Source organism: Haliotis rufescens, unplaced genomic scaffold (genome assembly GCF_023055435.1).
Source record: "Haliotis rufescens isolate VD_foot unplaced genomic scaffold, xgHalRufe1.0.p SCAF_44, whole genome shotgun sequence".
NCBI classification, from domain to species: Eukaryota; Metazoa; Mollusca; class Gastropoda; order Lepetellida; family Haliotidae; genus Haliotis; species Haliotis rufescens.
Genome location: NW_025964157.1, coordinates 1,096,510 through 1,110,998, shown reverse-complemented (window position 1 = coordinate 1,110,998; position 14,489 = coordinate 1,096,510). Strand labels below are relative to the sequence as shown.

General features: G+C 40.9%; 1 protein-coding gene across 1 annotated transcript in view; it reads left to right on the top strand.

The window, feature by feature from the left end:
* Positions 1-14,489, top strand: part of LOC124136035 (GRIP1-associated protein 1-like) — a 97,433-nt gene that overhangs the window by 28,987 nt on the left and 53,957 nt on the right. The window contains exons 26-27 of the mRNA XM_048383101.1: positions 508-621; positions 3,047-3,140. Coding sequence (XP_048239058.1) covers positions 508-621; positions 3,047-3,140 — 208 coding nt within the window. The remainder of the gene's footprint in view (positions 1-507; positions 622-3,046; positions 3,141-14,489) is intronic.

Here is a 14,489-nt window from a genome sequence, read left to right as displayed (position 1 = left end):
TAAAGGGGCATAACCTGTAATAGCCCCTGGTGGCGCTATGATCGAGCCTGGAAATTCCAGCCTAGTTCCGCAAGGGTGGAAATTTGATTTTTTTCAGTCAGTTAACTCCCTTGCCTGGGGAAGATGCCTTCAAATGCCCCTATATCAAGGTAAAAAAAACTGCCTTATACCATGTATACACTGCGGTATACAGTAATGATATTATGATTGAAATGATTAAAAGAAAGAACATGTTCTGTAATAATGTAAACAGATTAACAAATGGCATGACTACATCTTGCTTTAGGATGTATTGTTGAGTGTCATGGTGTCATGTCAAGTAAAAGCTCGGTACCCAACTTTGGATTTGAAATTTCTCTGGATGTTAGGATACTGTCTAAAGAAATCCTATAGAGGCACAATATCTTTTTGACTTGGCATTCTGTTAAATGTGTGTATGGATGTGTTTATCCCCTGCACGTTGTCATGTTCGTGCAGAGGTTCCAAGACGAGTGTTTTGTGTTGTAGTCACCGAACCACACGGCCAACTTCAGTTTCACAAGTGAAGTGGAGCAGGAGTACGGGGAACTGATGGCGCGGGTGGCAGATGTACAGCAGCAGAAGTGGACTCTGGAGGAGAAGGTGGGTACACTGTGTGTTGTGTTGGGTGGGTACACTGTGTGTTGTGTTGGTAGGTACACTGTGTGTTGTGTTGGTAGGTACACTGTGTGTTGTGTTGGTAGGTACGCTGTGTGTTGGGTTGGGTGGGTACACTGTGTGTTGTGTTGGTAGGTACACTGTGTGTTGTGTTTGTACACTGTGTGTTGTGTTGGTCGGGTACACTGTGTGTTGTGTTGGGTGGGTACACTGAGTGTTGTGTTGGGTGGGTACACTGTGTGTTGTGTTGGGGTGGGTACACTGTGTGTTGTGTTGGGGTGGGTACACTGTGTGTTGTGTTGGGTGGGTACACTGTGTGTTGGGGTGGGTACACTGTGTGTTGTGTTGGGGTGGGTACAATGAGTGTTGTGTTGGGTACACTGTGTGTTGGGGTGGGTACACTGTGTGTTGTGTTGGGTGGGTACACTGTGTGTTGTGTTGGGTGGGTACACTGTGTGTTGTGTTGTGTTGGGTACACTGTGTGTTGGGGTGGGTACACTGTGTGTTGTGTTGGGTGGGTACACTGTGTGTTGTGTTGGGGTGGGTACACTGAGTGTTGTGTTGGGGTGGGTACACTGTGTGTTGTGTTGGGGTGGGTACACTGTGTGTTGGGGTGGGTACACTGAGTGTTGTGTTGGGGTGGGTACACTGTGTGTTGTGTTGGGTAGGTACACTGAGTGTTGTGTTGGGGTGGGTACACTGTGTGTTGTGTTGTGTGGGTACACTGTGTGTTGTGTTGGGGTGGGTACACTGAGTGTTGTGTTGGGGTGGGTACACTGTGTGTTGTGTTGTGTGGGTACACTGTGTGTTGTGTTGGGGTGGGTACACTGTGTGTTGTGTTGGGGTGGGTACACTGTGTGTTGTGTTGGGGTGGGTACACTGTGTGTTGGGGTGGGTACACTGAGTGTTGTGTTGGGGTGGGTACACTGTGTGTTGTGTTGGGGTGGGTACACTGTGTGTTGGGGTGGGTACACTGAGTGTTGTGTTGGGGTGGGTACACTGTGTGTTGTGTTGGGTAGGTACACTGAGTGTTGGGGTAGGTACACTGAGTGTTGTGTTGGGGTGGGTACACTGAGTGTTGTGTTGGGTGGGTACACTGTGTGTTGTGTTGGGTGGGTACACTGTGTGTTGTGTTGGGTGGGTACACTGTGTGTTGGGTGGGTACACTGTGTGTTGGGTGGGTACACTGTGTGTTGGGGTGGGTACACTGTGTGTTGGGGTGGGTAGGTACACTGTGTGTTGGGGTGGGTGGGTACACTGTGTGTTGTGTTGGGTAGGTACACTGTGTGTTGGGTGGGTACACTGTGTGTTGGGTGGGTACACTGTGTGTTGGGTGGGTACACTGTGTGTTGTGTTGGGTGGGTACTCTGAGTGTTGGGGTGGGTAGGTACACTGTGTGTTGGGTGGGTACACTGTGTGTTGTGTTGGGTGGGTACTCTGAGTGTTGGGTAGGTACACTGTGTGTTGGGGTGGGTACACTGTGTGTTGTGTTGGGGTGGGTACACTGAGTGTTGTGTTGGGTAGGTACACTGTGTGTTGGGTGGGTACACTGTGTGTTGTGTTGGGGTGGGTACACTTAGTGTTGTGTTGGGTAGGTACACTGTGTGTTGAGTAGGTAGACTGTGTGTTGTGTTGGGGTGGGTACACTGTGTGTTGGGGTAGGTACACTGTGTGTTGGGTGGGTACACTGTGTGTTGTGTTGGGGTGGGTACACTTAGTGTTGTGTTGGGTAGGTACACTGTGTGTTGAGTAGGTAGACTGTGTGTTGTGTTGGGGTGGGTACACTGTGTGTTGGGGTAGGTACACTGTGTGTTGGGTGGGTACACTGTGTGTTGGGTTGGGGTTGGTACTCCGTATGTTGTTTTGGGGTGGGTACACTGTGTGTTGGGGTAGGTACACTGTGTGTTGGGTGGGTACACTGTGTGTTGTGTTGGGTAGGTACACTGTGTGTTGGGTAGGTACACTGTGTGTTTGGGTAGGTACACTGTGTTGGGTAGGTACACTGTGTGTTTGGTGGGTACACTGTGTGTTGGGGTAAGTACACTGTGTGTTTGGGCAGGTACACTGTGGTGTAGGGACATAATAAATATTATGTTTCTCTTTCCTCATGTTAGGTTGGTAGAAATAAAGGTGTCAGCAAAAGGAATAAGGAAAGAAACAACATTAATGTCTTTGATGGATTGGTGGTTCATTGTAATGATCTATATTTATTAAACATTTTATCTTATTTCTGGTTGGCGAACTAAGAAACGCTTTATGTTTAAATTTTCTTTAAATTTTCACATTTCAATTTTTGGCGTATTTGTAAACCAAGTTTAATCAAGTGTCTAGCCTAACCATGGACACCCATCAAAACAGTTTAACAGATATGTACCTGTTACTCCAATGAATGATGCTTGTGATGTTTCAGGTCTCTCACCTGGAGATGAGCAATGCGTGTATGGCAGATGACTTGTTGAAAAAGACTGCCATTATCAGCTACTATGTCATGGACAGCAGATCAGGTAATTAATGTTTCCTTTCTTCATGGGGACCACCTCCATGGTCTAGTGGTAAAGTGTCCATCCAGAGATCGGAATGTCCGGGGTTCGATCCCCGGGCTTGTCATATCAAAAGAAGTTAAAATATGGCACTATTGCCCTGTCTGGTGCTCAGCATTAAGGGGCTAAAACAAGGATTGGTTGTATATAAATGCTATAATCATGGACGTGACGTTAAAACCTATTTTACCTCACCTCACCTTTCTTCGTGGGGGACATGTGTGGCTCAGTCATCTAAGCCCTGGAATTTGCTGTGCAGAGTTGCTTCGATTTGGTGTGCCAGGATCCTGTGATCAAATGCTAGATTTGCCCTGATTATGACCCTTGGTTTGTCAGCACAAGGTTTGTTCTCAGCCAGAGTCAGTTGGGGATGTTAACCGGACTCAGCCCCCCATTAAACATGTTAAAATGTGTTTTCCTGGATCTCATTCAAGCATGACATTTTACCGTGACTTTCCAAATTCTGGATTTGGAAGGGTCAGCTAGCACCAAATTTTTTAAATGTATGATCAAGAAAATAATAATAAGCTTAAATGTAACAGGTAGACTCTGTGACTTGGCTGTTTGCATGCCCCAATGGTATGGATCATTGCTTTAAGTTACTAGTTTGGTCCACCCGTGAAGGACTGGGGTAGAATAGGTCTTCAGCAGCCCATGATTGCCGTAAGAGGTGACTTTGCTTGTCGTAAGAGGCGACTAACATGATCGGGTGGTCAGGCTCGCTGACATGGTTGATGCGTGTCATCGTATCCCAAATGCGAGGACAGATGCTTATGATGTCAATCACTGGATTGTCTGGTCCAGACTCGATTATTTACAGACTGCCATCATATAACTGTAATATTGCTGAGTGTGGCGTTAAACAACAAACAAACAAACAAAACTAGTTTGGTCAAGATTCAACTATTTACAGGCAGCTGTAGTTTAGCTGGAATGCTGCTTTCTATGGCATTAAGCAACATTCACTACCTCTTGATGTTGAGGATCAACAGTGTTCAAAATTGAGAGGGAAAGTTTAGTGGTCCTTGTCCTAAGCCTAATGTTGCTATAAGTAACACTTTAAGGGAGTCTCTAGGTTTCTACAACTCATGGAACCCAGGTCCTGTCTTATTATCAAACTCTGGTCAATTAGCTCAGCCTTGTGGGGATTCCAGGTTAGAATAGATCCCCAGCTACCTATGCTGGTCGTAAGTGAGGGAGTTAAGTTTAACATTATTTCAGCCATATAGCAACAAGACCAAGTTGATATATACACGAGTGATTCATGAATCCAAGGTATATTTATAAACATGTTTATTAAAACATATTTGGGCATAACAATGTCATTTATACAGTTAAAGACACGGGCTATAGGCCACAAGTAATCAAAGCTGGGCCACAGTACCCCAGCTACCTGCACAATACCCCAGCAGGATTTACGTCATCACTTTAGCCATTGGTGGATGTGCTCAATACTAGCCAATATTAACAAATACTGAATGAGTTGGCTAAAAACATTGATTGATGACAGTTACATCGATTATGGCTGGTCGTATGAGGCAACTATATGGATCGGCTTGTCAACTTGATAACTTGGTTGATTGCATGTCTTCATACCCCAATGGCATGGATCATTGCTCACGACATCAATCATTGATTATTTACAAGCCACTGTCATAGAGCTGGAGTATTGTTAATGTGTTAAACAACAGGCACAATACTTTTAACCACTGTTCTCAAGCATTGGTCCGGTAAAATGTTTTTATTGCTCAAATTTAGTTCAGATTTTCCATCTGCCCGGAGATTATAAGATCGATGGTTTGATCACCTGGCCCGACATAAGTCTGGACTATGACTCGCAGCCACACACACGTGCCAGAATGTGTTTGAAAAAAATCTTAAACAACTTATTAAACCCCATTTCACCTCACCTACTTTTGTTGAACTGGATCGATTACTGAATCTACAGGTGTCTGTCATGAATCATACTGTGCTAATCAAATACATAAAAAGCTTACCAGGTACTTTCAATATTTTTTTTTCACTTTGCATGTGCGAACATACATTCATCACTTGCTTCATATAATTAAAATTGTCACAAAGTATTTAAGGTCACAATAATTTAATTATTAGATTCTAATCTACTTTTGGGGGGAAAAGTGATAAGGGAGGACATCTTTTTTTTCTAAGGATGACAACCTTCACAGACATGGGTGAATTCACTTGTTTCACAGGAATTAATGTTCACCAACTTCACATGAGCAATAGGCAATCAGGGACACGGGTGACCCAGTCGTCTAAGGCGCCGCGATTCACTGTGCAGAGTTGCGTCCCTTGGGCTCGCCAGAAACCTATAATTGTGGGTTCGAATCCCGGTCCGCCCCGATTATGTTTCTAGGTTTGTCAGCACCATGCCCGTGCTCATGGGTTTCACAAAAGTGGTAAACGTCTGAGACCTGCATCACTTCGGGCTTTCCTCCCACATTAAGCTGGCACGCCGTGATATAACTGGAATAATGTTAAAAGCGGCATTAAACCCAACTCACTCACTCACTCACTCACACACTCACTCACTCACTCACTCACTCAATAGGCAATCAACAATTGTTTGACAGTCACAGTCATAAACAGTAATAAAATTCAGCATGATTTCAGCATCTGGAACGAAAATTGAATATTGTTTTGTGACAGAAACACCTGCTGATCTATGGCAATTGTTATGATCCACTAGTTGGACATTTGGAACCTACGACACTGTTTTCTTTAAACTTCACAGCTATTTGACAGATGGCAAAGGAAGCATTCATACAATGTCGGCTTGACACTGGGAATTGCTTTCAGAACAAGTCATACTTCATCACCTGCAGCTGCCCTGAATGCTGATATCGTAAAAGACATCTGCACGTTCTAATTTTGGGTGACAAAAGTAGTACATACATTTGACTGAGGCAGGCTGTTTCTAGTGTGGTGGGTGGGGATCATATATATTTTACGCATTGATCAGTCAGGTCAAGGGTCAAGGTCATGCTTGAAAGCATAGCCTGAAAAATAATTACCGGGGTAACCGCCAATTTCAAGAAGGATATACTGTACATCAATGAAAGTTAGTACATGTCCTTGGGCAAGGTTGAGATCTGAAAAGAATCCGAGTGACCTACATGTTGCCATGGTCACAGTGAAGGTCGTTCCATTATCAGTTGTAGTTCAAGGTGACCCAGTTTCAGTGACTAGCATATTCTATTTCACATTGTTAGGAGGCGTTTTGCCTAGGTACATTATATCTGTTTTATGTACTAGCCCTTGAGAAGGTTCTTGAAATACTTGTAACTAATGAAGGTCATATTTACTCCAAGGTCATTTAAAATGTATCCTTCTCACAGTAACTCAAGAAATGTTCGCAGAAGATTGATTTGGAACTTATTATCTTAAAGATGGGGCATTGAAGTGGTTAGATTTTAATTAACCTTCAATGAAATACTTCTAAATACAGTTGTGATGCTCACTTACCTCCGTGGTCTAGTGGTATAGCGTCCACCCAGATAGCAGAAGTTCGGGGCTTCGATCCCCGGATGTGTTAACGACGTTAAAAAATGTACTTTTTGTTACCCTCTCATTATACTGTGGCTGAGTGGGGTATTCATGTTAAACTGCAGCATGGTATCTCAGTGGGCTAGCACTAGTAAATCAGCACGCACACATGCAATAATCTTGAATTATATATAGGTGTAATAATCTTCAACGTAACATTAAACCCCATTAACCTCACCTCACCTCACCTCACCTCACCTCCTCTCACCTCACCTCACCTCACCTCACCTCACCTCACCTCACCAAATCAGGGATCCACGAGCACAAGGACATGTTTGGAAATAGTTTATGTTTGAGTAATGGAATCAAGAAAATATTTGCTCAACTACTCAAACGTATCTTTGACAGATGTTATCTGACTGTTGTGATCTGAATTGGCTTGCTGCAATAACTATGAACCATATTTGACAGGAATTGACCATGTGTGCATAATGCACCTACTTATGTCAGTATAGATGACTGAGTTTGAAATGACTTTCGATCCCTTGGATATTGACCAAGTTTCACCAGCTGCTGGCCTTATGTTTGTTATGCTATTATTACTGAGTGCTATATCGAAACTCTTCTTGTGTGTAGATTGACAGCTTAAACCGAACTGATACTAAAATCCCACTTCCCAATTCCAATTTTAAGCAATAGGATGTTTTTTTGCTGAATTTATTGTTATCCCATGGCGAGGCTAGATTCTGAGGATGATTGTGTGGAGAGCCGATTTTTGGAATCGATATTGAAAATGCTATGTGTATTAGATGCTTTGTAAACTTTCTATGTGGAGAACTGCATAAAAACCTTAAGTGTCTGACTTCCACTTCTCCAGGTGATTCTTACCTGACTTGGTTGATGATGTTGATAAGGTTGATGATGTTGAAGATGTTGATGATGTTGATGATGTTGATGATGTTGAAGATGTTGAAGATGTTGAAGATGTTGATGCTGCTGATGATGTTGAAGATGTTGATGACGTTGATGATGTTGAAGATGTTGAAGATGTTGATGAGGTTGAAGATGTTGATGAGGCGTCACAACGAAGACCCGGGTTCGATTTCCGACATGAGTACAATGTGTGAAGCCCATTTCTGGTGTCCCCAGCCATGATATTGCTTGAATATTGCTAAAATTGGCGTAAAACCGTACTCACTCACTCACTCACTCACTCATGAGGTTGATGAGGTTGAAGATGTTGATGAGGCTGATTATGTTGATGATGTTGATGAAGATGATGATGTTGAAGATGTTGAAAATGTTGATGATGTTGAAAATGTTGATGTTGATGATGTTGAAGATGTTGAAAATGTTGAAAATGTGGATGAGGTCCAAGTGTCACATAACATATTGTAAATCTTGAAATTAACGCGAGCGTGAATTAAATGCAAAAAAGCGAGGGGTCTTTGCTCGCCTTAATTAACTCCGCATTTATGTCTCCAAATGACTATCAACAATAAGACGGCCTCTGCACACTTTGGATAGCGGAAATACCAACTTGATTATAAACACAAACGCAGCAGTTATAACAAGTTACAATGTCATTCAAAGAATAAGAAGTACACAATGGGCATCCGGTGAGTTATCACTGCCTGGGTCAAGAGTTCTACCTACTCATGTCAAGCTTGTTGACACCTTCTCCGCATACCAATCAGTGAACTGTTGTTGGTTCAGTTACTTTATTGCCTTAACTACAGAGTAAACATATAAACTGTGTGTTGTTTTTTGGGAAAACACTGTTTATTGTTTTTACGGGGTATCCTTCCACTCGGGATGGGGTGGGGTGAGTGAGTTGCATTGACATTGAGTCACATTTTTGGCTAGGGGTCAGAAGTCGTATTAATTAGGAGACACATTTATTTCCAGATTTACAGTAACTGGGCATTTTTTCTAAATTACTTCTGAGACTTCTTCCAGACTCTTATTTATAGGCTGCTGTGATAAGACTTCGACATATTACTGACTTCATTCATATTTTGACTAGTCCCCAAAAATGATCTGTGAAAGAGCTGCCATCTTCCTGAGGAAATGTCACTATGGTCTTACCTGAATTTTACTAGTCTTGAGGGGATGGTTGGGTAGCCAAGTGGTTAAAGCATTTGCTCTTCACGCCGAAGACCCAGGTTCGATTCCCGACATGGGTACAATGTGGGAAGCCCAAATTTCCACCGCCGTGATATTGCTGGAATAGTGCTAAAAGCGGCGTAAAACCATACTCACTCGCTCATTACTAGTCTTGGCCCCCATGAAGACTCGGGTTAGAATCTGTCTGTAGCAATTCATGCTTATCATAAGAGGAAACTAAGGGGATCAAGTGGTCAGGCTCGTTCTCTTGGTGGATGCATGTCATCGTATCTCAGTTGTGTGGATCAGTGCTCATGTGAGTGTCTGGTCCATACAGATGGAAACCTGGGAAGATCCGGGGTAGAATAGGTCTTCAGCAACCCATGCTTGCCATAAAAGGTGACTCTGCTTGTCGTTAGCCGCAACTAACGGGATCAGGTGGACAGGCTTGCTGACTTGGTTGATGCATGTCATCCTATCCTAGTTGTGTGAATTGATTGGATTGTCTGGTCCAGACTCGATTATTTACAGACCCCTGTCATAAAGCTGCAATATTGCTGAGTGCAGCATTAAACAACAAAGAAACAAACAAACAAAATTTACAGATGGAACATTTTTGAGTGCTAAACACTCAAATACTTAAAAACAAACAAATTCTGGACTGTTCATTCTTTTATGACATGGTGACATATGTCTTTTCTTGTTGAACAAAAACATATGTTGTCTCCATGAATTTTTAGGCACTGAAAGTTAATCTCTTACAATTTGGTGTCTTTAGTGAAATAGCTTCAAGATTTTAATTCAATTTTTGGTCGTTTTCTCACTTTTTCTATTTGAAAAAACATGCAAAGTGAATAATTTTCTTTCACACATGTGGAGATAAATATCATATATATATGTATCTCTTCCAATTTAGCTATCTTAAGTATGATTGTTTTTTAATTCAATTATAGATAGTATGTATTTGTTTTCATTTTAAAACGTCTTTCCATCTGAAAAAAAATGAGTTAAAATTGAATAATAAAAAAATACATTTATGATAGAGATGTGAAGCTAATCAAATTATAGACACATTACCAGTCAATACTCTAGAGATATTTATGTGAATCTTTTTCTTAATAATGATTATTTACTGCTGAATAATGACAGTTTTGAAAAAAATAATTTCTTTGCTTGCCCAAACTTATCGGTTGTACCGTGACATTTTAGAATCTGCCATCTGTGAATTCCGGTCTGCGCCAACTGTATCACATCTAGTTTAGACAGTCAATTTGCAGATATCCACATCCACACGAATGAAAATATGTCTTTGAAAGCTCTTCTTGGTCAAACACAAACAATAGGCAACTTCAAATTTTGAGTTTTACGTAATAAGCGTTGTGAAATACCACCTTGTAATTCTTTGTTTATTTTAGGTTTATGTGGCAATAACAAGAGAAAATTTGACAATGCCAAAGAGAGTGTATTGTGAAATTCAGTCATATCAAAACAGCTTGACATTTGGAGCTTAGCTGTCATGTACTGTGTACTCCACATCACAAGGCTTGGGCTTGTCTGTAAAAATGAGGATGTCACAATAGTAGGAATACTTTAGAACTAAATTTTCAAAAGGCTGCTTTTTTTCTTGAGGTAGGGATATGTGATTAATACACAAACCTTTTTTTTCTATTTTGTTGTTCTGAGTTTTTCTAACCAATTAGTTTTATAAGAAATGAATGTTTTTATGGATAACAGCTTCTTTATTGTCTATTACGGCCTTTCAGGGCAATTTCTTACTCCTTCACCAAGTGAATACTGAGTAAGTCTATTTATAAACCTACTTGCTGTTTGTGTAACTGGATATGGAGTTTTTGAAATTGTGGTAACACCTTGTAGGAGGTATTACAACGATTGTAACACCTCGCAGGAGGGCTTACAATCATTGTAAACCCTTGATAGAACAAAAACTATGAACAGCCTACGAGACGCACGTGCAGATTTCGTGCCATTGCGAGATGCACGTGCAGATTTCGCCCGTTGCGAAACCCACGTGCTGAGGTCATTGAACCGAGTTAACGACTGCAGGCGATATTTCATCTCCGATACAGGTTATGCATTTGAGAGTTTTTATTACAGTTATTTAATTAAAAACGTTGTCTATGCGATGAGTCGGTTTGGACAAACCATGTCTCCTCGAGATTACTAGAGATTGTAAACCCTCACATTTGGGGACGTTCCCTCATGTGAGGGTTTACAATCTCTAGTTATCCCTCGGAGACATGGTTTCTCCTACACTGATACCATTTGTATCAGCTTGTATATATGTATTAACTCAATAGTGAAATTTTCTAATTCTGTGGGGGCAACTGTTGTGGCCCAGTCATCTAAGCCCCCGCAATTCGCTGTGTGGAGTTGTATCCCTCAGGCATGCCAGCAATCTATGATTAGGGGTTCAAATCCTGGTTCACTCCGATTATGTTTCTAGGTTTGTCAGCCCCATACCCGTGCTAGTAGGTTTCACCGAAGTGGTAAATGTCTGACACCTGCATCAATTCGGGCTTTCCCCCCACATTAAGCTGACATGCTGTGATAGAACTGGAATACCGTTCAAAGTAGCCTTAAACCCAACTCATTTACAAATTCTAATTCTGGTAAAATTTGTAGTATTTCTACAGTAGTATGTATATGTAATAACTTCTGAAAAGTCTTTGTTTTCTCTACAACATCTTTGCAGTGGCAATGCATTTGATGAGTTATCGTTAAAAAGTTTGTCTGTAATTGATGATCCCTGAATTTTACAAGGAAAATATTAAATGTGACACCACTTTTTTCCTCTTAGCATGTATATGGGTGTTAAGTCTGCTTCTCAATATTAGCCCCTCCCATTAATGTTTAGATAATAGCAAAATTGTGTAAAGGCATATTCCTTCCATCACTTAAACTATCGTAAACAGTGAAGAAAATTATCATATTTATCTAACCTCTGAAATTGAAACAAAATGGATATATATTGTAAATCAATCATTAAGGAAGTTCCATGTCACAATGTTGTTCGAAATCCCAGAGACTAACGGTAGCAAGTCTGCGACCAGCCATGAGTTCAAGATGTTTTCTCCTAAATCTCTTAATGTCATACTATTCTAAACACATAATTTCTAATTTCTGTATTTACTCAGTGGGTTAGTGGGATTACAGCCGTGATGTACATCTCCTTGGCTCTCCCAACTATTAAATCTCTCAGCAGTATTGAATAATCCATACAGCTATGAGTTGTACTAGCGAGCCACCAGACTGTGAAATATTAAGGAATGCTAGGATAGTCTCACTGATGGGATGAAACACTCCACATCGTCTTCATCAAGTGTGTAATGTCAATGCCAGCCTTTTCCTGAAACCATTCCACCTTCAATACTGCCATGTTCCAGTATAGAGACAATACTCTAATAAGATGATATAGATTCATGTCTGTGTGCACTGCTTTGATGCCTTGGTCTCATAATACCCCCGTGAAGATCTTCAGCAACCCATGCTTGTCGCCCGTGAAGGTCTGGGTTAGATTTGGTCTTCAGTAACCCATGCTTGTTGCCCGTGAAGATCTGGGTTAGAATTGGTCTTCAGCAGCTTATGCTTGTTCCCCATGAAGAACTGTGTTAGAATGGGTCTTCAGCAATCCAGTGAAGATCTGGACTCGAATTGGTCCTCAGCAATCCAGTGAAGATCTGGGTTAGAATTGGCCTTCAGCAACCCATGCTTGTCCCTCTTGAAGATCTGGGTTAGAATTGGTCTTCAGCAACTCATGCTTGTCCCTCTTGAAGATCTGGGTTAGAATTGGTCTTCAGCAACCCATGCTTGTCCCTTGTGAAGATCTGGGTTAGATTGGTCTTCAGCAACCCATGCTTGTCTCTCTTGAAGATCTGGGTTAGATTGGTCTTCAGCAACCCATGCTTGTCCCTTGTGAAGATCTGGGTTAGAATTGGTCTTCAGCAACTCATGCTTGTCCCTTGTGAAGATCTGGGTTAGAATTGGTCTTCAGCAACCCATGCTTGTCCCTCTTGAAGATCTGGGTTAGAATTGGTCTTCAGCAATCCATGCTTGTCGCCTGTAAAGATCTGGGTTAACACTGGTCTTCAGCAACCCAGGGTTGTCATAAAAGGCTACTATTGGGATCGGGTGGTCAGGCTCACTGACTTGGTCGGAGCATGTCACCGTATCCCAATTGTGTAGATCAATGCCCTCTGATGTCAATCTCTTGATTTCCTAGTCGGGAAGCCATTATTTACAGACAGAATTCATACAGCTGGAATATTGCAGAGTGCAGCTTTAAACAACAACAAAACAGACAATCAAACAAACAAATCTCATGATGAAATTGTCAATTGTTTGTATCCAACTTCAGAAGATCATCAGCTGTCAGTAGGGACATAGAATCCCCTGGCTAAACATCCTATTCCTGTATATTGATTGGACTGTTGAATCATACATAGCTTACATCAGTATCACAACTGAAAAAAACTCGAGCATTTTCCCACCGAAGTCCATTGATTTAAGTCTTTCCGTTTCCCCATGAAGTTAAGCTAACCTGTACTGCAGCAACTTTTAATGAATTTTGAGAACAACTTGACACCCGACCACTTGGCTCCCACTTTACCAGTCCCAATTCATCTGAAATTATTTTCAGTGAGTTCGGGACAATCCTCATGCCATCTGTTTCAAACCACAAAGCAACAATATTCAGAAACCGTCACACAAATATAACTGTCTAGCAGTATGTCTTCAGGGCATCATTTATATGACTCTGTAACAGAGCCAGTAAGGTTATACCAAATAAACACAACAAAAATAAGGCATAATTTCTTGTCTGAGACAACAAACAATGTACTGAGCTTGTCAGTTCTTCAGCAGACTATGTCTAGGTATATATGTCTCGTAATCAAACTAATTTCTTTCTGATGGTTTGTAGCATTAAATATTGATTTTGTAACTTGATAGGAACCTACACACAAGTATGCTGCTGGGCTAACACAGTGCCTGATTGTGTTAGAGTCAAGAAAGTACTACAAGGACAGTCTTTCTTGTGTGTCTAGAGCACCAAAATGTCAACATTGTTGAAATGTTTCAGTCGAAAATGTGATAAAACTTGCAAATAATATGAATATATGGATAAAGTCCTAAAGGTATTCATTAGCCGATAAATATAATCATCATTTTTTATATTAATGAGGATGTAAGTCTATTGATACTGACAATATTTAAATGAAACCATCCTTTATAATCCTATTGATTATATTTCTTGATTTAACACTTCAGTAAGTTTTGAAGTTAAAGTAGCCATGTTAACATTGTAAACACAGGTAAGTGGAAAATGTTCTTTGGGATGAATGCGATCATGCTTGATATGTCATGAACTTGTTGTCAAACTTTGTTTATGTTTTCTGTTACCTAATGTTTGATTTCATTTCTTTTTAAATTTGACATAAAAGGGAGGTGCAATCCTCATTTTGAATAAGAATTAACCATGTGATGAACACAGATTCTGAATGTTTTTCCACTTTCATACACACATCAACATAGCACTTTCTATTCATTTGTATGGCTTTATATATATAAACAATGGTCCAGAGACTTATAGAATATGAAATGAAATGTCAGTTCAAATATGACATACAATTTAATGTATTCAAGGGAATCAAGTTTATCTTCAACCAATATAAATATGTGATG